This window comes from Barbatula barbatula (genome assembly GCF_947034865.1).
Source record: "Barbatula barbatula genome assembly, chromosome: 19".
NCBI classification, from domain to species: Eukaryota; Metazoa; Chordata; class Actinopteri; order Cypriniformes; family Nemacheilidae; genus Barbatula; species Barbatula barbatula.
Window position 1 is genome coordinate 21,487,736 of NC_136782.1, and position 27,375 is coordinate 21,515,110.

At 36.6% G+C, this 27,375-nt stretch overlaps 1 protein-coding gene across 4 annotated transcripts in view; it reads left to right on the forward strand.

The window, feature by feature from the left end:
• Positions 1-27,375, forward strand: part of rsrc1 (arginine/serine-rich coiled-coil 1) — an 89,636-nt gene that overhangs the window by 14,977 nt on the left and 47,284 nt on the right. For all 4 annotated transcript variants that reach the window (XM_079480944.1, XM_079480943.1, XM_079480945.1 and 1 more), the window contains exon 4: positions 7,252-7,398. In XM_079480944.1, the coding sequence (XP_079337070.1) occupies positions 7,252-7,398 (147 nt within the window). The remainder of the gene's footprint in view (positions 1-7,251; positions 7,399-27,375) is intronic.

The window sequence follows — 27,375 nt, forward strand, 5'->3', positions numbered from 1 at the left end:
TTTTTCAAAGGCTGTGTATTGCTTTGTAACAGAGGTGCACTGGGCCAAGACTATGGCCGTTTCCCAATATACGTACTTCAGAGGTCTTGTGTCCTCGCTCTACTACATCAATAACCGTCAACGTCTGGTTCCAATACTCAAGAACAGAGAACGCATGAAAGTATGCAGATGTGTTCTCGATTTCAAGGACGCATCGAATGCAGCCTTGCGCACCTACTGCTTGAAGTCCCAAAGTCCAAGTTCGTTCTTCCAAGGCTTCCTTGCAAGAACAGTCTCCACGCGAACACAAGTCCGTTCTTTGCGTTCTTGGAAACGGCCTGTGACTCCAAATGTGATAATTGATTACTGTACATCGTACGATTGGTATATTAAGAGGACTTAACCGGCCGGATTTAAGATAATGAATGTGCCAGTAAACATGAATTGTTTTGGCTTTGTCAGAAAGAGAGTGGTGATTTTAAACACCTCTGTCTTAATGCTTTTTCGTATTTGGAAACTTATTTCTTGACCCTTTCTGTTGCTCTAAAAGACACGTATGTTTGTAGGCATGGCACGCTATCGACCCCATGGAACTTCACGTGCCCGTTTAGTGTTTAATTAAGTGTAGTTTTATGTTTAGTAGCGGAGTGAATGTCTGCTCTCTGTCACAGATTCTGTGCTGTAGTTTAACCGTTTGCCCACATGCTTTCTCTCAACTTTTATGATTTTTCTTGTGCAAGTTCTTAAATCAGGACATAACCCTCCACTCTGTAGGGACCAGCCTTCAGATCTCCCATCACTTCATAAATACACTGTCATAAAAAGCACAGGAAAACTTCATCTTACTCTTCTAGAGAACACCTACTAATTAAAAACACATGCCTTAAACATTACATTTGAATTCTGAGGTTTACCTACAGGTTTATCTATGAAATGCTGTTCTAAAAATAGTAAAAGACTTTCCCTCACCGTCATGCAGTCATCAGACGTTCTTCAGCTCAATCAAAAAGAATTGTTTTTTAATAAGTGTGCATATTAATGCTCATTAAAGATAATCTAATGTAATAAAGCTGCTGTATATTTTAGCAAGGAAACATGTGTATTTCAGAGTGTAAAAAACGACCAACAGCATCAATGGTGTAGTAAGAATGACGCGTGACCAGTACTTTTGACACTATCGCGATGTTGGTTCGAATCCCCCCTTCCTTTATCTACATTTTCACAACACGTGTTAGATCAAACAGGAAACTATTTAAAAAACGTGTAACAGCTGTTTAATGATAAAGTGTTTGGTAAGTTAAAGGGTAGTAGGGAGTTCTTTGTTGTTGACATATGCCAATACATTGGCAATTATATTTTTTTATTTTTAACAGTCACACTACAATCTCATCTGCCCAAGCCAGATCTATATGGGTCAAAGACGTTAAGATGTTCCTATCAAAAGAAAATGTACAAAAGGGATTTTGTGTCCATAGAAAGAACATGAAATGTACCGCAATATTTATGTACAAATTCAAATGATATGCTTATTCTGACTTCTAGTCAAAACCTAGAATATTGGCAAATGTAAAAAACTATTAGCATTTGTAGTGAAAGTAGTTAGTCTTTGAATATGTCATAATTGATTTTTGTTGTAAATATGGCTGAAAAGATTGTTAAACTGGATCACATTTCAGTGGGCGTCTTCTGTAAATCAGGGGAAATGTATAATGTTCACTTTTTGCTCACAAAAACAAAAATGCAATTAAATTAAACACAAAACTTGTCATTTTTTCTAACATTGAACAACAACAATTGAAAGGGTCCAGTGTTTCATTTTTGGGATGATCTATTGATAGAAATGCAATATAATATAATATAATATACAAAACCATGTCTTCAGAGGTGTATAAAGAGCTTACACAATGAAGCGTTATGTTTTTATTACCTTAGAATGAGCTATTTCTATCTATCTACACCGCGGGCCCCGTACATAATTCGTCATGTTCTGTCAGCCGTCGTAGTGTTTGGAAAGGGAGGGGTGGAGTTAGCTGTTTCACCGCTAGATTTCACTGACTGGACCTTTAACGCAGTATTACACTGATTGCTTTTATGCTTAAACCCTTTCTCGTCTTTGACTCATGCGTATTGCAAGATGAATAATATTTGTAACATTATATGTGAATAATAAAAAAATGTACTACATGTGCTGGTGTTGCACAGTCGCAGTTTATTGCACTAAGTATCCGCGCTTCTTTTGGATTAGCTGTGTTTTAATTTGGATGAACCCATTTTAGATTTTGCAATGGTTGATCCTCGGCACTACATATGCAATAAACTGCACTGCGACAAGGTAAAACAGGTTTTATATTTAATCCTGTTTGCTGTTCATTTAATTTCATTTTTGGCCTATATTTTAGCCTGCCGATTCCGATTGACGTAGTCGTTGGTGGTTGCTACGACAACATCTGGCTGTGGTTCGAAGCGTTTGTCTCTCACAGTATAAATGGCAGATGGTTTAGTAGATATTTAGTTGGAGTCGCCCTTTTGCTGCAGACATGAGAGTCAATGGGGGGCGAGATCTGTTTGGTTATAAGCATTCTTCCAAATATCTTTCTCTGTGTTCAACAGAACACTTTTCATTTTTAGGTAAAGCATCCCTTTAATCTTTCATTGACTTCTGTGTTGGCTGTGTGACAGCGGTTACATGCTTCAGGCAAAACAAGTCTTCATGTATATATGTATAAGTAACCACACTTAATATGCGATCAAATGCAATATGTATTGTCCCCGAACTTTAAAAACACAGCTTTTCTAGATCAGAGCACTTTCAGAGGTCTTTGAACTTAATAACACAAGCTTTTCAGGTGGGTGGGCCGAGTGTAAGCTGATGTCTTTTCACCTTTGACTGAGAGGCACAGGGATTTACATTTGATCCCAAAAAAAGCTTTTTGACGCAAACTCATGCACCCAACATACAGAGTTGCACTTATTTATAACTGTAATAAAAAACAAGAGTTGCCCCACATTTGCGCTTATTTACATTCAATTGTTGCGATGTGTCATTTCCTTTTTAACTTTGTAATAATGTGATGTGTGTAGTTCACACGTGCAGAAAGCAGCAGCCTGGGAAATGTTCTCTTCAGCTCTGGTGATTAGTGGAATGTCGTAAATGAAATGGATTGCACATCATTTGAAGAGCGCTGTAAATAAGACGTGCTGAGCGGTGAATATTTTTTAATAAGTGGACCAGCAGTTTCTATATCAAGCCTCCATCACTCATTTAAGATCCTGAGTGCTGTGGAATGATATAAAGGGAACGATCCAGTCGGCTGTAATTAAGTGCTTGTTGTTTGGTGTTTTTCTCTTTAGGTGACTAGAAGTACATCATTTAATTCCTTGCTTTGTTTTCACCTGGGACACATTTTGTAGTAAACGGCAATCGAAGAAACAAAACAACTGTAGGAGTGGTCAATGTGATCTCATGAGAATTCGTATGCATTTCGTGTAAAATGTGGCTCTACAAAACGCACATTTACTTACGTTTGCACAAACACTAAAACGCTAAATACTGACATATTAGCAGCATCTAAACGCACAATACTGACATATTGACGACACATAAAATGTTCATTATTTACATATGAACAACTTACATTTACATTTAGTCATTTAGCAGACGCTTTTATTCGAAGCGACTTACAAAGAGTTCAGGGAGCAATAAGCGATATGTCATAAAAGAGCAATTGGTGCTAATACAAAGTTACTACAAAGTTAAATTAATCCTTATGAATACCGCGATAGAGGCATTAACATTTTATTTAATTGTATTCATTATTTGTCATATCAATCCCATTAAGTTTTCAATTGCATTTCTTAAAGTTTACTTGTTATGAAATAATATTCAATTCTGTGTGAATTCAGCTGTTAACTCGTTTACAAGAAACAAGACTTTAAAGTTCCGGTGAAATTAAAAACGACAATCATTATTTTTTTAGTAAAATATTGCAGCGTTTATTGTACATTGCTTATCAATGTGGGTCATTTTCTTTTTCAAATTATGTGTGCCCTCATAATCGTCAATAAAAATCTGCAAATGCACTTCCGTCCAGTAATGAATATCCATCTCAAATGACGTAAATTATACGTGAAAATACACAAGTAAAAACAATAGTATACTTGTATATTATGTTAAATGTGTCAATTGTATTCTGCTGTCCACTTACCACGGCTCATAGTGATGTGACAATAAAAGTGATTTGATTTGACATTTCTGTGATCGTTTAACGTTTACTTATCATGTCATATTTGCTTTGTTTGTCGTGGTACACAAAAGCGTTTTCTCTGACAGGCTGTGACAAAATATTTTCAAAAGCAATACATTTTATTCGTACAATATCTTCAAAATCCATTTGACTGCGAGGAACCGAACGCTCATTGGCTCTCGCTTGCTTCGTCACAGATTGCGACATGCTGTGTGTTTGAATGAGAAATGTGCTCTTTCACAGAGTGTATCAGGATAATAATATGGATAATAAACACAAAACTGTTGAAGAGTCGTCATTTGGACTTCTTTTTTGCTTTATTTGAAACATGCCATATCGGCATGGGCTATAACCCCCAAGCCAAGAGTCTTTAATTCTCATCATCTAATTTTGAATCCAGTTATCAATGTTTCATTTATTTAACTTCTTGGAAGCTGGTGGTTGAAGAAAAGAACAGGGACAAGATTTTGTATTTTTCCCTTTAAGACGGGCTGTGGTTGTAATACGTAGATGACCATATGCCGTGTAGCCGTGCTACATCATGGACTTGGTGTGTTTGGCAATGATATGAGGTTGCAGGAGAGAGAGGAAGGGTCACAGCAGGAATAAATAATCATTTTGCCGGGTTAGGATTCCAGTGGAGTAAATTGTGTTTGTTAGCTACACTGGTGCTGTCATTTGCCACCATTAATGTACAATTTTCCATGTAGCGAAAAAGCTTGTTTAGTATGGTCCGATAACAGCAGGGCACCGTCCCACTCACATAATTACCCAAATGGGATGCGGGGAGGGATCTGTTTCACAGTCGGGCAGGGGCATTGGTGATAAGCGCCCGGCTTGCTCCCACACGCTGGTAATTACTTTATTGATAATTCGCAGGAAAATTGCCTGCGCCAGTAGCTGGGCTGCTAGATTGAATGGATTGGAGGAAAGACAGAAACAGTGAGGCTCCTTTCAAAAGAAATGAAAATGTGTTTAGGCCATTGGACTTTACCTTCTGAGATAATAACTGAAAGTCATGTAAAATAGCAACTCTTGGCATGGGGCTTCTGGATGTGTGTTTGTTGTGGGGGATGTTTATCTGGTGGCTCTGCATTAATGCTTTTACCCCTCACCTCAACTCGGCTAATAATTCTCTAAGGGTAAGGCCTTGGTAATGAAATTGACATTTAGCAGCCGTACCACAGTCTATTAACTACAATAAATTTAATTTGCAACAGGCCCAGAAGTGAGCTGGGCTAGAGAGAGAGAGAATAACATGAAAACTAAGCTGTGGCATTTATTACATGCGCTGCCCACAAATGCATTTGTTAAAATAAGACCAAAAAGCCAAACAGATTAGCCATCTACCTACGACTAACTTTGCAAGGCTTCATTTGACATCATTGTTAACATTGTCTTTGTTTTGGCTGGACAATCGGCTGGTGCTTATTCTAACGGTTCCTCGCCAGAGTAGTATTTGCCCACGAATACTTCAGGTTACAATAGTATTCACTTATAAACTATGTTAAAAAAAAACTAGCGTGGATACTTTGAGCCACGCAGGAAAATAATCTGTCAAAATAAGGTATGATAAGGGCTGTACGAAATTTGCACATAGCAATGGTGCGTCAGAGGTTTAACATTATGTAGTACAGTCCAAACTGTTGTAGCACAAATCAAATATTTTGTTTTAGTTTATCACATAAATAGGCAGGTAACAGACGAAGGACATTCATGTCGCAGTTGGGTAAATTAGGGCCATAAAATTAAGGTTTTCCACAAGTTCCCTTTTCGATTTCTGTGTTTTCAATTCTTTCACTTTACAATAATTATTTATTCGTCCACATACTGCAGAATACTATTATAAAATTTCTCCTTTTGCAGATACAATCGTGTTTTTGATATATTATTTTATATATGTATATTTAATATTAGTTGAGTAAATACAAGTATACTGTAGTGTTTGTAGTTTATCAATTTACTGCTCGAATACTACGGTTTACTATAGTAAAAACTATAATACAATACACGTTTTTAATCTGGATGAACTACACAAGATAAAGAAATCCTCAATGATGAAATATATAGTGGAACATTTTATTTAATTCACCTTAACACAAATTTAAAAAATGTAGGCCTTATAAAATCAACTTCTACTTTATGAAACAAATTACAAATTAAACTTCCATTTTATTGAATTATATCATGTAGTAAAAAAATATGTAAACACTGCAAAATCACAAACTCAAATGAAAGGCGATAATTGCACAAAACCCTCATAGTTAATCCCTTGGATTGAAACCGTGACCTTGGCGTTGCTAACACCATGCTCTAACCACTGATCTATAGGAAAGCTAGCAGGAAAGCATCTTGTTGTGCGTCGGCGTCTTCAGTCTTAAGTGATCACGTTGGAAAGGTGACCCGTGACATAGGCAGAAGTACCGACCCCATGTTCACAAATGTGAAGGAGGATGACCGTTTAATATTTCGTAGATGTTCAATGACACATATTAGATACTGTATCTTTGTTCAAGATTATTGTTTAAATGGTCTGTTCATCCAGTGTGGACAAAATGTAAAACTCGAATGGGTTCTGTTGTCGTGCCAAGTTGTGTCCGTTGTAGACACGGTGTATGTGCTACATCACTATTTCTAACAGTGTTTATTTGACCTAACATGACTGTAAAATATGACAGATACCTACCTATTCGCCATTAAAATCATATGCACGTGGGCCTTAGCAGGTTAGCGTTGTTTAAATCTTAAGAAGTTTGATATCTCTTTATAACCCGGTTTCACAGAAAAGGCTTAAAGCTAATACCAGACTAAAATGAATGATCCGTCTTATCTTAGAGCCGAACGCACAGCCGTGCAAGTATACTTCTTTCGACGCATATGCGCTCACACTGGTTTACATTTATGTTAAACTGCTTTAAAGTATTTTACATTGTGGATGAAGCCATGAGAACTTAATGGTCTCGGTTGTCTTTTTATTAGTTTTTAAAATGAGATTTAACATGTGTATTTTTGTGTTTGTCTTTTAAAGGTCTCGCTCCCGTCACCGGAGGTCTCGGAGTCACAGCAGAGACAGGGACCACAGCCAGCGCAAAACTAGAGAAAAAGACAGGACACGTGACAAAAATAGGGACAAAGTCCGGGAAACCGAAAAAGGCAAAGAAAAAGAGAAACAAAGGTAATTGTGTGTGCGTGTTGTCATTTGAATTTCTATTTACCAGACTCTGTCAATCTATCATTCCATCGGGCTCATGTTTGACTATGAAGTTTATGTTGTTTATGAGACATTCGGTCAGCTCCATCAATCCAACCTTCAAATTGCGTGTCCACACCATCCAGCTAAGAGTGTAATGCATTTTCTTTCTTTCTTACTGTTGAAACAGCTTTATCTGTTGTCTTGATGTGATTTAGCCTCTCTTCCTTGATTCCTGTGCAGGTGTAATATGTGTGAGCACGAGCTAACTGCATTTTCATGCTCTCTCCATCCTCCGTGCCCCTCGAGAGGCACTGTCTTAACTCCGCCCTCATGTGACATAGACTAATCTGATTGGGGGAGCTTCTGTATGGTTCTGTGCTGTCAGTTTTATTGAGTGGCTTGTCCCAATGACATGCAAGTGCTTACAGAAGTCTGAACAGACTAAAAGTGTGTCTGTGTGTGTGTTTGTGTACACGTCTCTCGTTTCTAGATTCCAAAACCAAATGTTCAACCTGTTCAGTCCGTGTTATTGAGATATTGAGTTTGAGATATGCTTAAAATCCGTAACCCCCTGTATTTTCGTGTATGTGTCGGTATACTTTGCCTAGGGCACATCATTATACCCAGACATTATTTTGGTGTGGTAAACGGTAGGCTATCAACTGGTTACATAAGCTATAGTCACATTTTTAAATGGTTGAGGACTCACACCATCATAACAATATAGATTCACACCATCATAACAAAGTACTGGTAACAGTTGAAAATATGTTGTAGCACAAGTACAAAACATCTGTTGTCATTTAAAAAAAAAAATGCAGTTCATTGCATGAATAGGCAGGTAACAGAAAAATCCATCTGCATGTAAGTTGTTGTTTTTTACTATACAATAATGGTATATTTGTCCACATAAAATACTGTAGTAGCTATTTACTATAGTAAACTGCAGAAAAATTACTGGATACTAAAGGTGTTTTTAAACCTTACTAGAATAACTAAAATGTGTTCTATAGTTTATCAATTTATTACAAGAGGACTGCATTTTTCTATAGCAAATACTAAAGTACAGTTCATTTACATTAAGGCATTTGGCAGACGCTTTTATCCAAAGCGACTTATATTGCATTGTCCTTTACGTTTTACATAGGTATCTGCAATCCTCTGGGATCCAACACCTTGAGTTGTTAACACAATGCTCATACCACTGAGATACAGGAAAGCAGTTCAGTATTTCGAGTGTTTTGACAGGTCGTCGGGAAGACGCTTGAGGTTTAGTGTGTGTTTGACAATTGCTTTATTCAAACAGTAAAATGCTCGTGAAATAAAATCTCAGAGCAACTCTGGAGAGGAAGTTCATGTGTTTATATCCTCAGACAGTGCAGACGCAGACAAATCCACCAGCGTGCGTATAGCACGTTAAACTGTGCTGCTCATTCACTCAGACATGCAGACAAGCCAGATGAGGTATTTAAATAACAGGATTCTGCATCCGCGAGTCCTCATCTAGTTGTTATGGACTCAATGCAGCTCGGAAACGACAAAGTAATATAGAGCTGCGCCATTGATTGATGTCACGGACAAACAAGCACGACGACAAACACACTTCACACAAACACCCAGCTCTGTTTAATGCACTTGCTAAACTGTATCGCACGCGTGCTCCACTCGCTAATTTACTCTTAAGCACAGACCGATTTTTTTGGAGCATTGTACAGCCCTGTGTATATAAGGCAGGCACTGATGAAATGGATCTACAAGATCCCAGTTAATTAGTTTTTGTTAAAAACGCCCTGTAAAAATAAGTAGATAAAATATTGATGCAGACTAAAACAATAAGGCAACCTGTCACAAACGCAAAGTTGTCTTGAGAGATGGAGTGTCTATTAAACACATTATTATTATACACAATTATTATTATTATTAACGATGAGTCAAATCGTGCATGTCCTTGTTACTACCTTTGTATGTGCTTGTCTTTTTTCTCTACACACTCTTTGCTTTTAAAATCTTAAGGGAGCGTAAAGAAAACCCTTAAGCCCACACACTCAATATTTTCTTGCTGATTGTTTGGACAAAACTGATGCAGAACATTGGTGGGTAAAGAGAATGACCCCGATTACCAGAGGCAATACGCACACACACTTTGCCTAAGGAAGATTTCTCCTGTGTTCTTATTAAAACATTTGGGACTTCAGGATCCTCGGCTCAACCTCAGGTTATCCGGTGAATCTGCTGTTCTCTAACAAAGGACTAGTGTTGAATCAGTGTAAACCATTTTTATCATCAGATTACTGGCTGCTTTTTTATTTTATTATTTCCACCAAGTAGCAGGTTCTTCTATTGGAACACCGTTTTCCACCGTGCAAAACGCTCCTGGTCGTGACCAAACAACAATCTTACATTTACGTTAAGTAATTTAGCAAACGCTAAGTATGCATGTACGTATGCAAATACCCCATTGCCCCTCATTCACTCTTTTCCTACTTTATTTGTCCACTAGAAGGAGCGAATGAAAATGGTGAAAGTATTGTGCATGCCATCTTCTGTCGAGATGCTACAATTCATGTTATAGATGGCTAACGGTTGGCCCCGAGTGTACATCGATTATACACTCGTTATTGCGGTGCATCATGGGATTGTATAAGTGCACTTAATAATTTACACTATGAATTCGGACACCACTAAAAATGGATGTCCCCTCAAATAGTGCACTGTTTTAGGGTATAGGGGGGCTGTTTCAGCCTCTGACTCTATTCATCACTGATATTAAAAGCTGAATTGTTTAGGATTCTACAACATTGGCCGGGTGCATAGGTAACAACTTACTGTTGCCGAGTTTTGGCGTAAATGTGCACTACGTATTTATTACAGTTACATTTAGGCATTTAGCAGATGCTTTTATCCAAAGCGACTTACATTGCATTATCCTATACATTTATACACAGGTATCTGCAATCCCCTGAGATCAAACACACAACCTTGAGTTGTTAACGCAATGCTCTTAACACTGAGATACAGGAAAGCTTTTTAAACAAAATATTTATAACTGATCTTAATAAATTAATTGATGAAGCTCTTGTTTCATTTGACATACTTCAATACTTTACACGTATGATAATGCTGACATTTACACTTAGTGACCTTAAATAAAAACATTGTAATTCAATTTCTTTTCAATAAGAACCCGTCCTAAACAGCACACCTCCGTATGCATCCTGTAAAAACAGTATTTTTTTGTTCCGAGACCCTTTTATCCTTCCCTGTTCTGAAACCTGGGCTCAGGGTATCGGCCGATACATACTTATTTTATAGTGTGCTTCAGACTTTTGCTTAATAAAACATAAACAAATACACACAGTAAACTAGAGTATTTTAGTACTAGTATGTTTTATCCAAAGCGACTTGCATTGCATTATACACGTTTGATTCTAAGTATGTGCAGTCCCCTGGGATAGACCCCACGACCTTTGCGTTGCTGGTGCAATGCTCGAACCACTGAGCTACTGGAAAGGTTTCGGATCGGTACATGGATTCAAGTACTCGCTGCTACCAACGCTAGAATTTTATGTGGTATCGGTGTCATTTCCGATAATAGTATCAGTATCGGAACAACCCTATAGTCGTATTACATGTTTTATCGTTTTTTCAGTATTTATTTATTAATCTGCGTTAATATATAATACAGTTGAATAAAACAGCTATAATCTTATTTATGATTGTAGTTTATGTAGTAATATATTTAATAGTTATTATGTGAGGTAAATTAGTTTAAAACTAATTGAAATACATGATCTTTGCTCATGAATTTGAATGATAAAGGATTGTATTGTCAAAGGTAAACGTACAAGAACAAGCTATACGTTCGACTAAATTGTGCAAATGAATTGTCGTAGTTACAACCTAGCAAGTTACTAAGCCTTTAGTGTGGACTTTACTCACTTCATTTGGCAGACTACTCTTAAATGTATTCCTCCCATTAGTAGATTAATTAGTTACTAGATTAACGTTTATTTTTATTCCCTTAAAGAGACATAAATTACAGTTTAATGACAATAGAGAAAGCAGTGAGGATTATGATAATGCGGTTGAATCATCCCTAGGTATTTTTACACATATGTCAGTCACTCTTTCAGTTTAAACCCTGCCGTGCTACACTCAGGGGTATACACGCATTCAAAAGCTCTTCCTTGATACCTCCTGTTGGATTTCTGCTCAGATATTCTCTCTTTCCTTTTTTTGCCAGTGGTTTGTTAAACCGCTGCATGCACTCTATCACACTTGTACACTTTTGAAGCCATTTATGAGTTATTTGCATCCAGGTTGCAAAGTGAGTGTTTGTGTGAGGATTAAAGGGGCAGCGGGCGTAGCGGGGGGTGACACTGCTACGTGCGGTGTTGTTTTCATGAAAGATTAATTGCACCTCTAGGATGACAGCAGGATTCTCGACACCCAGCACAACATGTTTTCATGCAACATTTATTTTTAAAACGAGACGTTGTAAAGTGATCTTGTCCCCTTTCACTAGTGCCAAAGGCTAAACTGGTTAAGATGGCGTGTGGATATTGGTGTGATGAAAAAGGAATTGAATTAACGTTGTGGTTTTCAGGATTGAGATCGATTTAAGAGATTCTGGTCCTTCTCCTTCTAGTTGCTTGTTAGTTAAATATTAGGTTTGGCTGTGGAGTAGAAGCTCGATTTTAAAAGCAACACGTTACAGTTTCGCTTTATACTTTGTGCGCCTACTACAAATGTCTATTATGTTACACCATTTTCACTAAACCTTTAAAATCTTGAACTAATTCATCATGATAATTAATATTAGAATTTATCCCCTAAAAAACAATTAACCCTGCGAAAAGCGTTGTGGTTGTCGGGAAAAGAAAAGAACAGGTGAGAGGAAGGTGGAGTCGGATTTGGGAGCGTGTGTATTAGGTTCGTTTGGATTGACATGATGGAATTGCTTTGAACTCAAGTTAACCTTGTGGATATTACTTCCCGAATTCATTGGATTTATATATTCAGCGCAAGGAGAGTTAAAGAACAACACACGACACTCCCAGGAAACGGTGGCACGCAAAACGGTTTGACGACTTACTTCCCGTCAGTTTCTAGAAAGAATTCTGCACGTTCCCATGCTCTTAAAGTCCCAGTGAAATAAAAAATGACAAAAATTATTGCAGCGTTTATTGTAAATATTTCATTGTGAGCCATTCATAATCTTCAGTTCAAATCTGAAAATGCATTCTGTATTGACGGTCTATTTTAAATGATGCGTGTTAGACGGCTCATCCGTTAACTCCTCCCCTTCGACTGTCTGCCTGCTGCCGACTCCATTTTAAGATGCAACAGCTGCTTTTATACATCCAATTAAATCGCAGAGAAAGAGGAAAGCCACACTCACTATATATTTGAAATCACATTTCACTTTGAAATGCTTCAAAATATGGAATTTTTCCATACAGTTAACAGGGACTTTAAACTTCCCTGAATTTTCCCATCTCCTTTACTACATTTCAAACCACTCCAGCCAAACGCAAAGAACCACAATTGCCATACTGCCCTATAAATCCCTAGCAATCATTCTTTTTGGTTTCTATTACTGTTTGGGTTGTTATTCCCTCTGTTTGCTTGCATATTATTTTTATTGAAGTCATTCGTTTGTTACTCTCCTAAGCACTCTCCAAAGTTTGTCTTATTACAAAGTGAATAATACTTTAGCCTTTACATTTCTGAGCTTTGGAGTATTTGGTTGTTTAATTGCTGAGTGGGGTCAAAGTTCATAGTTTATTCAAACTTTTCCAGTGTTTCCGCCGGGACTTTGTGAAACTGTGGTGCTTTGACTTCAACGCAGTACAAAAATGACGTGATGATGTCACAAATATGTGAATTAGCACGTGACGGCATCACTTAATTTTAATACTGCGTTCAAGACACCTCGGAAGTGGGATATTGCCCACCACAAACACGAAAGTAACATCTGGATTTACTAACTGTTAAACATTAATGTTTCTAATGATTTAGCGTTTAAGCATTACAAGTATGTTTTAACATTAAATGAGCACCGTTCATGATGAAAGAATGGATTTTTTTTCTGCCCGCCACGGTAAAATGAATTTAGTGGAAACACTGTAGTCCAGAGTGACCACACTACACACTCCTATTAAAAATATGTTTTCAGTAGTTATTCAGTTACTTTGTATCAAAATGTTTTGTATGTTTTATCTTGTTTAAAGAATTGGAGTTTAGAGAAGGGTATTGAGTTTGGGGATGTTCCTTGGATCATCTTCTGTGATACGACCTGAGAGGATTTATTATATGAGACTGATTAGCCAAGTCCTCATCTAACGCTATTATCAAATGTTCATTTTAATAACAAATGTCCACACACCTGCGAGAATAACATTTGCATTATGGCAAAATGTGGTCATGTTCTACATTGAGGCAGCATTTGCACAATTTCGTTTTTCTCCAAAAAAGTGCAGTTGTGAGGTTTTTTTGAGCCAAGTGCGTCAGTGACTTTATTTCAGAATGTTTATTTGTTTTTGCTGTTGGTAAATAAGTGAATTCATAGAATGCAGTGCTGTTGGATAAATGAATTCATACAGTGTTCCTGAAGGCGTATTACAGAAAGTCTACATCTACCTGACATACATGGAAAGGCAACATATGCTTCCTATCTTTAATAAAACTCTTTGGATCACAAGCGTGTCATACCTTATTTTAACCCAAGAGCTTTGTTATCCTCAGTGTGAATGTTTTTTTTTTAACGTAGGCTAATGCAGCAAAAAGAATCATTAAAACTCCATTTTATGTATTTCAATCATAGTTTATTGCTAAAGTGTGTTATTTGCGCATGGACACATTGTCTTTGTATGTGTCTGAGAAGCAATCTGGCCACTGCTAATCGCAATAGAAACACCCCATGTGAGGGATAGAAAGCTGGAACAATCCAATTACAGGCCTCTGTAATCTGGTTAACCATTAGGTGGTAGTTAAATCATGTTTACACACACGGCTGGAGTTTCTTATGGACAGAGCTTGGACTCGCTTGTGTCCAGGGCTTTAACTTGAGCATTTTATCATTGCAGTCAGAAGTGTTGTTTTACGGCCTTGTTAAGTTTTATTAGTTTATTGGTGTGTGTGACTTACCTTGTCATAACCACAATCACCCATGCACACCCATATCTAGCCCCGAAGCGTGATGATGGAGCTCAGGAAAAATCAAATGAAATCCTGCAATCCAATTAGAATGATCTGCCCCTCACGCTGAGCTGTGTAGTCGCCACCCAAAACAAACTCATATCTAATCACCGCCGCCTCGATATAGCCCACTTTACAACTTATTCACAGGAGGGCATGCACACGCAGAGCTGCGCCTGATGGGCTTGAAATGTGTCTGCGCTTTTTATGGTCCAGACAAGCAAAGGAAACACTGATTGGAACCGGATCTTCTTTCTGGATTTAGGAGCGTTATGGAAATGTGCTTGTCGAAATGTTCACATCCCCTTTTGGCCAATCTATCTTGCGAACACTCAACGGATGCTAAACAGGTTTTTAGGGAGGGTAGGTAAGAATTAAAGAAAAAAATGAATAACAGAAGTTAAATTTACTCAATTAAATTAAAGTGATCGTTCACCAAAATATTAGAACTCTTCATTTACCCAACCTCGTGCCGGTCCAAACATGCATTACTTTCTTCTGCAAAATACAAAAGAAGATGAAGAAGGTTTCGACTTAAAAACAAGCGTTACTGCTCATGCACACTTTCGTGACCCCGACTGAACTTCCAGTACACATTCAGAAACTATAAATCGCCTGTAGATTATTTCTGATAACAAGCAAAAGAAAACCAGAAGAAGCGTTACTTGGCTAAACTTGTCTCTCCAATATTTTGAATTTAGACTCTGCGATACCGAGCTCGACCATTAGATGTCAATGTGACATACGTTTCTTTTTAAACCGACGAACTACAGGACTCACTCAACAAATTGTTTATTTAATAAAATGAACACACAGCAAATTTCAACAAATCTTTTATTTAATACAATTATTATACAGTAAAAGAATAATAGATATTAAGAGAAATAAATTAAATATAAATAGTTATATTATTAGAGACTAGCCACACAACAACGGGAAGTAAACTAGGCGTTTGGTGTCTATGATTTTATATTTCATGATGACAAAAGACTAACTCTTCCTATAAATCATGTTTATCTTTAAATATTGCCCAGACATCCTTCTTATGATAATTATTGATTACCAATTTATTTTCATTCACACATTCATGTTTAGTGCTTACATTAAAGGTTTTTATTAAAAAACAGTGATCTCTTGATCTCGTATTCTTTCTCTTTAATCTGCACATTTGTGCTCTAATACAGACTTTCGTTGCTTGAAAAAAAAGACATCGACATGATGCTTTGACATCAAACAATTCTGTTTTTGTGAAATCAGGTAGATTTTTCAACACACTAGTACTTGCATAAATCGCAGTTATGTACATTCAGTCATAAAGTTAAATTTTCCTTCATGCCTGTTTTTCTTCCAATCGTGCAAGAATCCATTCCTCGATCAGCCATTGTGTAAACGTCTTGCATGCACACAGGCAATTTTTAAACTTACACACAAATGGTTGACACAGACAGATTGTTGATATCACTCACTGTATAAAATGTTTTTCACATAGACGATGCCAAGTTTACCATTCAGACTGAGGTCAATCAATTATGAAGGAGTTTCACAGCACTCACCAAACTGCAGTGTTGATGTTAACTTTTGAAAGACCTATTCTAAATAATTCAAATAGTATGTTTGTATGATTCCAATAGATATATTATGTTCAGTTTGTTATTGTTCATTAATAAGAATATAAATATGCTTGGACCAAATAATTGTATTACATACAACAAATGTGTTTAGACAAAAGAGAACTTGAATGATGATGTTTTCTAAAGCATCAAAATATGTTATATAACATGTTTAATATGAATAATAATTATACATGATGATACATTATACATAATAAAGTTATGTATCACTTACATTTTCAGTAACGTACAATTGGTGTTTTACTAACAAGCTTCTTTAGGTCTTAACCTGGGATACTTTTAATGTTTTTTTTCTGTATCATTTCTGTATCAAACGGATCTTCAATGACACAAACAGACGTAAACCATTGAAAGCATGATGGACATTTCAGATGCTTATGCCAAGTTCTGCTCCCTACCAATTTTCCCCCAATTTCCTCTGGTCCAAATACAGCTTAAGTAAATCAGATGAAATGACTTTCACGTCCATTTTAGGTACCTTGACATGAAACTAGCAAAAGAAACACTTGCGTCGTGCCTGGTGCCGCATTGCCTTGGTGTATAATAGCGCATTCAGTCTTAAAGGGACAGTTCACCCAAAAATGAAAGTTCGGACATGATTTACTCGCCCTCACGTTGTTCCAAACCTGAATAAATGTATTTGTTCTGTTAAGCACAAAGAAAGATGTTAGAATATTAGAAACTGCGATTTTTGGGCATCATTGACTGCCATAGTAGAAAAAAACATTGTACAATTATTTTGTTCTGTTGAATACAGAATGAGATATTTTGAAGAATTTAGGAAAACCAACTGTTCTGGAGCACATTTGACTACTATGGTAGTCAAAACATTTTTGAATACAACTTTTGTAAAGGTTAAGAACAACTTTAGGGTGAGTAATAAGTATTATCTTTTGGTGAACTGTCCCTTTAAGGGGACACATGACGTTAAACATGTTTAGAGAACTTCCGGCGTCTTTGGAGCACAAATGAAGATATTTCGGTGACATTCACGATTGCACTTCTTCTTTGTCTTCTTCTTGGACTAGAGCACTTTGATGAATGCTTATTAGGTTTATGCCCCTATTGAAAGCCGGTGCTCTGACTCACTACGTGGAAAAGTGCTCTCGTCCAAGAAGAAGACGAAGAAGAAGTGCTCTTGTGAGCGCGCGCCATACATTGACAAGAACGAGGGGAATATATTGATTAAAGTCAGTATTCGCACATAAATCATTCTCATCGCTTCAAAACCATTCAACTGATCCACTATGAGCAGATGGACCAATGTAACCATGTCTTTAGTGCTTCTCTGGACGCTGACAACAACTGACACCATGATGTCTATGAGGAGGCCTTGAAATCTCTCGGCTGTCACCTAAATATCTTCATTTGTGCTTCATTTGTGCTCCGAAGACGCCAGGAGTTCTCCAAACATGTTAAGCATCATGTGAGTGAGTAAAAACACACACCAAGTAGATCTTTAGGTGAACTTCCCCTTTAAATGTCACTAAATGTAATCTAATGAGTTTAACAAAAGCCTTTTACAGTATATTTGCACATCCTGACCTCATATGTGAGAAGTCAGAATCCATATGAAAGCGTCTGGCGTGGTTACAGATAGGGATGGATGTTTGATCTCTGCTCTTTGTAAAGATTACGACTGTTTTTTACTTGGTGCACTGTCGAAAAGTTGCAATGTTGTTCTGAATCTCAAATAAGTTAAAAAACTCTGATCTGAAGTTTTATATAGTGAGGAACGACCAGAGCGGTGTAGTCCTGTGATCGTGTCCCAGCACCGCATCCCAGAGACTTTCTATAACGTTTATCGTGTAAAACATGTATTCATTCAGTTATTCTGGGATCTGGTCAATTGTTCCCCGAGTTTAGGATAGTTTGTGTGACTGATCTTACACACTTTCATGAGTTACACTGGTTCTGTAGTTATTTTATCATAGATTATTTATATAATATAGTAAAATATTAACGCTTATATGGCCCTTAATTGCAATACTGAACCGTTATTAGATTATTTGACTGACATTACAGAAACACACATAACTGTGTTCTAAGCATAGAGGACATTCTCTTGTTAAATAAAACCATCAGTGCAATGTGTTTAGTTGTCATACATTCACTGTATTTACAGAAATTAAAATTGAAAAACTATTTTTGAATAATTGTATATTGCTTACTTAAGTAGTGACCTGCACCTGTTTACAGGCGTTATATACAGCTGGTGTGAGCGCAGGGAAAGAGCCTATCTCTCTGTTCTTTCTTCACGCTGACAGCACTCAAGCTAGGATTGTATAGTAGAGTAAGTTGTGGTATAAACAGGGTATTTTGAGGCAAATTCAAAAAGAGCGACTTCAGTAATGCACCTTATAAACTATACGTGTAAGTCAGACAAACAGAGACTTTCTCACCCTAGCAAATGCAAAGCAGCCCAGAAAACATAACTCATTGGACATAAACAGAAGTCAGGTTGTGTGGACAGAAGTACAGTCAAAATATTTTCAAGTCGGATCACGTGACCGTCTTACTTTTCAATCAACTGAAAGCCTTAAAAATGCACAAATGTTTTGTCATCTGAACGGCCGAAAGCCAGGCCTATTTTCATCATGCAACTCAACCTTTTAAATATCGTATCTACTGTGATATATGGGTCAAAGACAAAGTGTAATACTGCTTTAAATTGTTGATGTACAAAAAAAATTTTTTATTGCACTTTTGTTTTTCCGAGCAAAGAAATTAATATCGTCCATTTTTCCATGATTTATAGAAGTCAATACAGTTGTTCATGATAGTTCAAGGTGCATCAACTAATGTTAACCGTGATGCCGCTTGATTTGAATGAATGTAATAATAAATGCTGTATTAGTAATGCTGTTCATTGTTAATTCATTTTAGCTAATGTATAACTTATTGTTAATAAATAGCAGCTTATTGTAAAGTGTTACCGAATTTATTACTCATTTAAAGCCCAAGATAAATGTATGCTCCCTTATTCCTTTATATGAAGAGTTTGTTTCCAAAATGAGATAACTGCGTTTTAGAAATAGATCATGTTTTTATTGTTTTATTGTGTGTGTTAGCTGTATTTAGTTTTGTTATTATGGCTTAAATCAAAACAAACCAACTGCAGTTTGATTGATATTAATTGGAATGCACAATAAATAAAACCATGATTTTTGTTATCTCATTTTGGGACCATATATTTCATATATTCATATATTTAAGTTAGAATAAGCATGTTGTTTGAATTTGTACATGCATATTGTGTTATATACAATGTAACATTATTTCAACCAAGTTTTGACATTTTATTCTCCAAAACTTTGTTGAAACCACAAAGTAGACATTTGACTGACATTTAAAGTGCTTTCTTTGGACATAAAATCACTTTTGTTCGTTTATTTTGATGTGGTCATCTTTACCCGTATACATTTACACATGACTTTCTGAATGCAGAATTTAAACCTGACTATTTCATCTGTTTATGGTCAAGCGTGCCATCATGTATAAACCCCCTAGAACAGATGACACATGGCTGCCCAGTTAGTTTCTCCTGTGGAAAGAGAGTGAGGGTCTTACTGTTCCTTCAAGCAGTGGACCGGGAGAGATGTTTATAAAGACAGGTTTAGATATGAATAAGAATCACACGTCCAGCCTTGATAACCCACAGGCGGCCAAGCTCCCCTCGGCCCAGTGTTCGGCTTCTGACAAAGACGGCTTTGTGACCACTTATCCTGTCTGTACAGCGGTGGGCGTGTGGGAAGATAATCGTTCTAATCTAGTTAAGGTTAAAGAGGGCCATGACTGAGAGCTGGCCTTACACACACACAGACTCTCTCTGCACACAGATCCCTTTTAGGCCCAGACAAGCAAGGTGTCATATTGATTATTCAAATGAGAAGCTGGCAGGCCTGTCTACTTCTAGTCAGCTTCGTCGGACTGACAGGAAGAGAGAGACACAGAGACATAATGAGGGGAAAGACATTGATAGACACGTGATGTACGTTTTAAGATTCATTTCTATATCTATACATTTACATTCACTACATAGCAGAGGCTTTTATAAAAAAAGCATCTTATATCTCATTTAAACAAACACAGGCTTTAAGGTTTGGAAAATTCTAAAGTTGTAATACACTGAAAATAATGATTTGATCGCATGCTGATTTTGTTAGTTTGCCCGATTACAAAGACATGAAGTGTCTATCATTTCTATAAGAGACAGAACAACCACCCGGAGAAATAAAACATTAGGCCTATATAGACGTGTCATCTTAAGAACATAAACAAACGTTACACTTTTGTGACCCCGACTGAACTTTGCACATTGACTCTATTGACAAACAATAAAGCGCCTGTAGATTATTTCTGATAACAAGCAAAATAAACCCAGAAGAAGCGTTATTTGGCTAAACTTGTCTCTCCAATATTTTGAATTTAGACTGCGATACCAGGATCAACCACTAGATGTCAATGTACCGTACGCTTTCTTTAAGTGCGTCCAAACCATAGGACCAATTCAACAAATTGTTTATTTAATAAAATAAATCGTTTATTTAATACAATTATTAAACAATAAAATAATAATACAAAAGAATACTAACATAAATTTAATAAAATATAAATGCTTATATTAGTAGCAAAACACAAACCAGAAGTTAACTGGAGGCCAGACGCGCACGCATCCGATGAAACGGTATAAAAATTTTATAAATTGATTTGCATTTCAGTCAGTGAAATAAATATTTGATCCCCAAGCAACCAACAGGAATTCATGCTCCACAGATTGGTTTTGTGCCTACATGAAACATGTGCCTCCTGTCACTTTAAGAAAGTACTCCTGAGTCAGCTTGTTATGTATATAAAACCATGTACCATGTCAACAAACTTTGATTCAAAGACCCAGTGAAATAAAAAATGACAACGCCTATTTGTTCATGAAGTATTGCAGCGTTTATTTCAAATGTCAGTGTTGGTCGTTCTCTTTTAAAATTAGTGTTCCCTTATATTCTTCAATTATAATCTGAAAATGTACTTCCGTCCTGTAATGCTAATCTTAGATGATGACAGTTAGGCGGCTTGGGCGGAGCATCTGTTAACTCCTCCCCTTCAACTGTATGTCTGCTGCTAGTTCCATTTCAAACTGCAACGGCTGTTTTAATACATCCATCCCATCAAATCACAGAGAAAGACAAAAGCCACGCCCTCAATTTTTCTAATTGTTAACTCAGAATTGTGTCAAAATACGCCAGTAGAAACGATTGCAACTTCCGGTTCATGGGGACTTTAAAATATTCAAATTATGAAAATGAATTAAATTTTGTTTATCATAAAAACTGATTCTGCCGGAAAATAAGTAAAGTGGGAAAACAATATGTACGTAAGATTTTGATGACTTTTGGATTTTTTTTTGTCCTCTTTGAACCTAAGTGTGAGTGTTTTAAATTGATGCTGGGTTAAATACGTGTTGGTGACAGAGATGTGTGTTTTGTATTTTGCAATACAAAAATGGTTTTCAATTACAAAAAATATTGTTTGAAATAAACTTTTGTTAAAGTGCCCGCTCACTTTTGCCACAGGCCCAGCCAAAACTAAAATGATGCCTTCTGTACGCCACTGTTTGTGGTTCTTTGGCTATTAACTTGACAGAACCGACATGCTTCGTACGTGCATTTGCTTTCCCCTCCTTTCTAAACACTTTAACAGTCACATCGAAAAGGCCAACACCGCTATACACACACTGGAACACAATTTCAATTCTCTGCTAGTGTGAATGCGTGATATGCAGATGACAATCAACTTCCTTGTCCTCCGTTTCATTGCGCGGCCGAGTCTACTTCTCTGCTGTGCTCCTTATAGCTCTCCAGTCATCTCTCTGTCGGAGAGAAAGGAAGAGACATTGACGAGTGGATCAAATGGTTGAAAGACGTTTCATTATCATCTTCTGTTTTCATAAACCCATCCTCGTTTTTAATCAAGCACCAGACAATATTTCAGCACTTCCCTACTACAAAACAACAACTTTTATAACCAGTCTAACGCCCCATTCACATTTAGCATCTAAAACCATGTGGAGAACCTGAGCTTTCTCTCTTCAATTGACCATCGCGATGCACACGACACTCTGAAAAGTTGAACTATTTCCATCTCGATGCGGCGCCGACGTGCCTAGATGCGACCGCGTCGCCCCCTATTTGTGTGCGCTTGCCATGCATTCATTTAAAATAACTAATATGCGTGTGGAAAAGACGCTAAATGTGGTCAGGCTGAAACACACCAGCTAAAACTAGCTGAACACTTGGCCGGACTGGTCACACTGGTTGGCTGGTTTTAGATGGATGTAGCTGGTTTGAGCTGGTCAGGCTGGAACCTAGGTTGGTTTTAGCTGTGCTTTTCAGTAGGGTTGCCAAACGCCAAAACTGATCACTTTTGTTTGTATAGCACTTTGTGCATTAGTCAATATTTGCAAAGCAACATCATTAAAAAAGTTCACATTGTTGAATAGTGTTTAAACTTGCCATGCATACTGACATACAAATGTGTGTACATTATTCTGGTTGAGCTGGAAAATGCTTTAGATTCTTAGCTGTAGAGTTTTTTTGCACATTTTGTTGGATGCAGTGAAATCTTTGCTGATATTCTTTAGATGTGGTACAAATCAGTGCTTCCCTCACGTGATATGACTTACTGATTATTGATATTTTCTTAATACAACAATAAATACAATGAAAGTCCACCGAAGTATAATTTTCAACGGATTTGTGCAATTTTTATCCCTAGAATCAGTGCTTTTGTGTCCTTTCTCCCTCCTAACGAATTGAGAGCGTTCTCTGAGTTCATTGTGTCCGTGTCCTCTTGCCTTTAGTTCACTCTGTGTGTGCGTCAGGTGAATGGTGTCGGCCTATTCTCACACATTTCTAAACCTGGAACGATGTGATAAAACTACAACATTTCAAATCAGAAAAAGCGTGTGCGACTTGTAATTGTTATCAGTCAGAAGCGAGCTGAAAGAGAGAAGCACCAGTGACGTTTATAAGTCGCTCTCTAGAGACCTGTTTGTAATACAGCGCTGCGTGTTTATGCATATAGCCTATTCATACTTATTCTTTATGCATATTGTCTATCTTTAATGGATATTTTACACATGATTATCTTCAGTCTAGCCATGTAGCCTTATTTACAAGTGTTATGTTAATAAACCCCCTGAAACGAATGAATCCCTCCTAACCGTTTACAGTGCATTAGGTTTATAGTTAGCAAATTGATTCACTTTGTTAAGGTACGTCAGATATTGACAGTGACTGAGATATTAATTACCCTGGTTATTGATATTGTGTTAGTACCACACTTTTGTTAAGATGGTAAATAATCCAGTGTCAGCATCTCAGACAGTATTCTAACATTTTAACTCTCGCTTCCTCCCTACAATTGTATTTTGAATGTGGAAAAAGTAAAAGATGAATTTGATTAATGGTATTATTATCATTTTTCCAGATTTCATACACACAAAAAAGTTGTTGAATGAACTTAATTAGATTAAGGAAAACTTTTCCACAAAATTGAATTACGTGTCTCCAACAAAATCTGATTTGTTTGAGACCATTCTTTATAATCTTGTTGTATGAACTACATTTTTTTAGTAGTCTTGCTTAAATTCATTTGTGTCGTATACATGCATATTTGACATAAAATCTGTTTTTTATATTGGTTTTATCGATTAGATTATTTAATGAAAGCACATTTTTAACATTAATTCAACATGACTTCATTTAACATCAATAAGAAGATATTACTATAATAGGGATCAACAGAATAGCAAATAAAGGATGTTAACCGCCCTCGACCTAACCAAAGGCAACGCTTTTCTGAACAATGGTACCACACAACTAAAAAGTATAATGAACTATTCAAAACCATAAAGATAAATGAACATTCAACACTGAAAAGTGTTTCTTTTTACTGAATAGTGCATAAAATAACACTTATTGAATTACTCTCAAAAAAGCATGCTGGGAAATATAAGTCCTCTGCCCAATTGTAACTTTATGTTAACGCAACACAACTGTCGTGACCAAATCTCCCAAAAGTTGTGTTGATTTAAGTAAATTGACGAAGCCGCAGAAATCTTTTCTTCGAGTGAGAAACTGTATTGCAATAATATCAAAACTGTTGTGGATGCATGTAGTGAAAATCTGATATTCTGACACCATAACTCTGTTGTATTTTCAGAGCTTTGGTGCGTCTTTTGTATACTTTGGTGTTTTAATAATTTTATGGTCGAGCAAGATTTTGAACATCATGTGCACGCGCTTGTGTTTTGTTATTCCTGTTGCACAGGATAAAATCACTTTCTACAGATATTGAAAAGCTCTAATTCATTTGCCAAAGATATAAATGTTGACAATCATGGATATATATATATAACATGAGCACATCCGTATTCATCAGTTCATTTGTCGTACATGTTGCAGAGAACAAGATGAAGGAGAGAAGGAGAACGGGATCGCACGCATCAGTCAGGGCTTCCTTCAATTGACAGATTAGTCGGACATTTCCAATTTGCTACTATTGACTAGTAAGCAAATGGCTCCCATTGCATCAGACTCTTTTAACACTTTGACTTGTTTGTCCTCTTTTACTTAATTAAGTACAGATAAATAATGACCTCCTTACGGGAAGCCAGGGAGAAGGAAATCTTTTTTCCCGTCCTCCGTGCTGACCCCATCCATTAACTGATTTATTTCTTCATTTGCTTTGTTAGTTTGAAAGATGTTTTTCTCTTAATTATTTGAATAATAAAAGCATTGTTCAGCCAAAACTGATTATTTTGTCATTTACAGTATTCAAGGAAGTAATACAAAATCCAAAGTATTGATACTAATTATTATCATTATCATCATCGTAACATTTAAATAAACGACTTTATGTCTAATGCACAGCATTCTACTACAAACTGCAATATTGATCTTTTTCCTCGTACCATGATATATTTTGGTCTGTTCAAAGGTGTCTGGCTGTCTGTTGTTTTTGCTCCTTTACAGGGATGTGATAAACAAAACTAAAATAAATAAAAGCAGGATCACAATCCACATTGTTTCCCACTGATTAAGAAAGTAGAATGACAGAGCATTTAAGCCCAAGCAAGGCTGGCGTTGGGATTCAATTTCATTTTTTCTCTTAATTAAAAACAATACGACAAATACATTATGAGAAAGATTCAAATGAATAAAATTGAAATGAGCATTTTAAGAGAGGAAATGAATCAGGTAAAAATCAATCACTCTCTTTACTGTACGAATTAAATATGCACTTATGAGAAAATGAAGGATGGTCTATGAGGATATAATGCACTGATACACGTTCTGTTTACATTCACTTAAGATGTAAACAACTGTATTTATGTGAACCATATTGAGTTTGGTTCCAAATTGAAATCTCAAAATCATGTTTTTTTACTGCAGTTTGTTTTCATTTAAAGCCATAATAACTAAAAAAATACAGCTAAATAACGCATGATTTTTGAAGAAAAGGAAATGAAGTTCAAGAGAAGTCAGTTGCAGCTCCTGCTGTACATTTGTGATTTACTGCTGCGACACGCATCCTGAACAGTCACAGAAAATCACTCGCTATACTTGAACGCCAAACCCAGGAGAATTCTTTTTGTATTTGAACCATTCTTCCCCCGTCCATTAAAACAATATACAGCCAAGACATCCATCTCTCTGACTTTCTCTCTCTCTGTCTCTCACTCTCTATAGTGTCACCATTATCTGCACTGACAGAACTGTAAACTGTAAAACAGCCCAACAACCGCAACACATTTTCAATATTATTACATTAAACCAGAGTTGATTGATAATCTAATATTGGGCTCATGCAAAACATCAATCATGGCGAGTATATTAATTATTTCATATTGCGGCATAATTCAGAAATCGTTTTGGTGTTCAGGGAGAACCAATAGACGGAGGGGATGGGGGGGGGAGGAAATCTGTGATCCACCTCATTCTTACTAAGCATTTTTGTCCATCTATATTATATCTAAACTTCTGAAATCAATATACAATTACTTGACGAGAAAAGTGACACAAGATATTGATTCTTGTTTTATGAAAAATAATTTAAGAATTAAGTAAGTTTGGTAAAAATCTGCCAATAGGGTGAGAATAATAATACATTTACCTAATTCAAGTTTCATTTTCTCACCCCATTGGGAGGTTTTTTGCTTCTTCTTTTACCATGAAGTTGTTGTATTTTTATATTTGTATCCTTAAAAAGAACCTAAATATCTTTGGGCACTTTGTTTTTTTTATAATTCTTAATTATTTGTAGTACAAAACAACACAAAAACACTTAGTAAGTGTTTCCCAGAAAAGGATAGCGTCAGTAAAGAAAAAACAAGAAAGGATGGAGTGTGAACCAAATGAAGATGTGAACATGTACTCGCTGATGTCAGTTCAATGCAGTTTTATATTGATTTGTCAAAACTGTTGTCCTGTTTCTACATTCAGCAGCGTTGTGATACGGTTTGAAAGATCGGATTAAATCGGACCATTTTCAGCCCAGAAATGTGCCACAGAGACACCAACACAATTAGAAAATACAATCATGTACAAATAGACAGTAGTAGCGAGAGGGGATTGAAGTTATGAGGTGAAGAGAGAGAGAAACCTCACCACTTGTGAGTAATTCCTTCCTGCTAACTGTTCTTCATTAAAGGATTAAGAAGCTTAACTCCTCAGAGTCAGAGACTCGTCCCAGTTTGGGTTTCTGGATACCTGTCCTGTTTGTGTTCAACATTATACGTAATATGTTAAGATGCTTACAAACGTCTCTCTGTTTTCAAGCGCACAAGCGATCATCATCTTTATTATCAGTATATTTACAGTTATGCATTTGGCAGGTGCTTTTCTTCAAACTTACAGTACAGAGGTTTAGAGGAGAACAAACTATAATGTGAACAAATATGATAAATCTGATAAATGATGGCTCGCACTTTAGAATAGGGACCAATTCTCACTCTTTATATTGGCATTGATATGTGCTTTATACATACTAACATACGACCAATATGCATTGTAATAAGCACGTTCATGATGAATTTGTGAACCTTAATATAAAAGGAAACCAAATGATC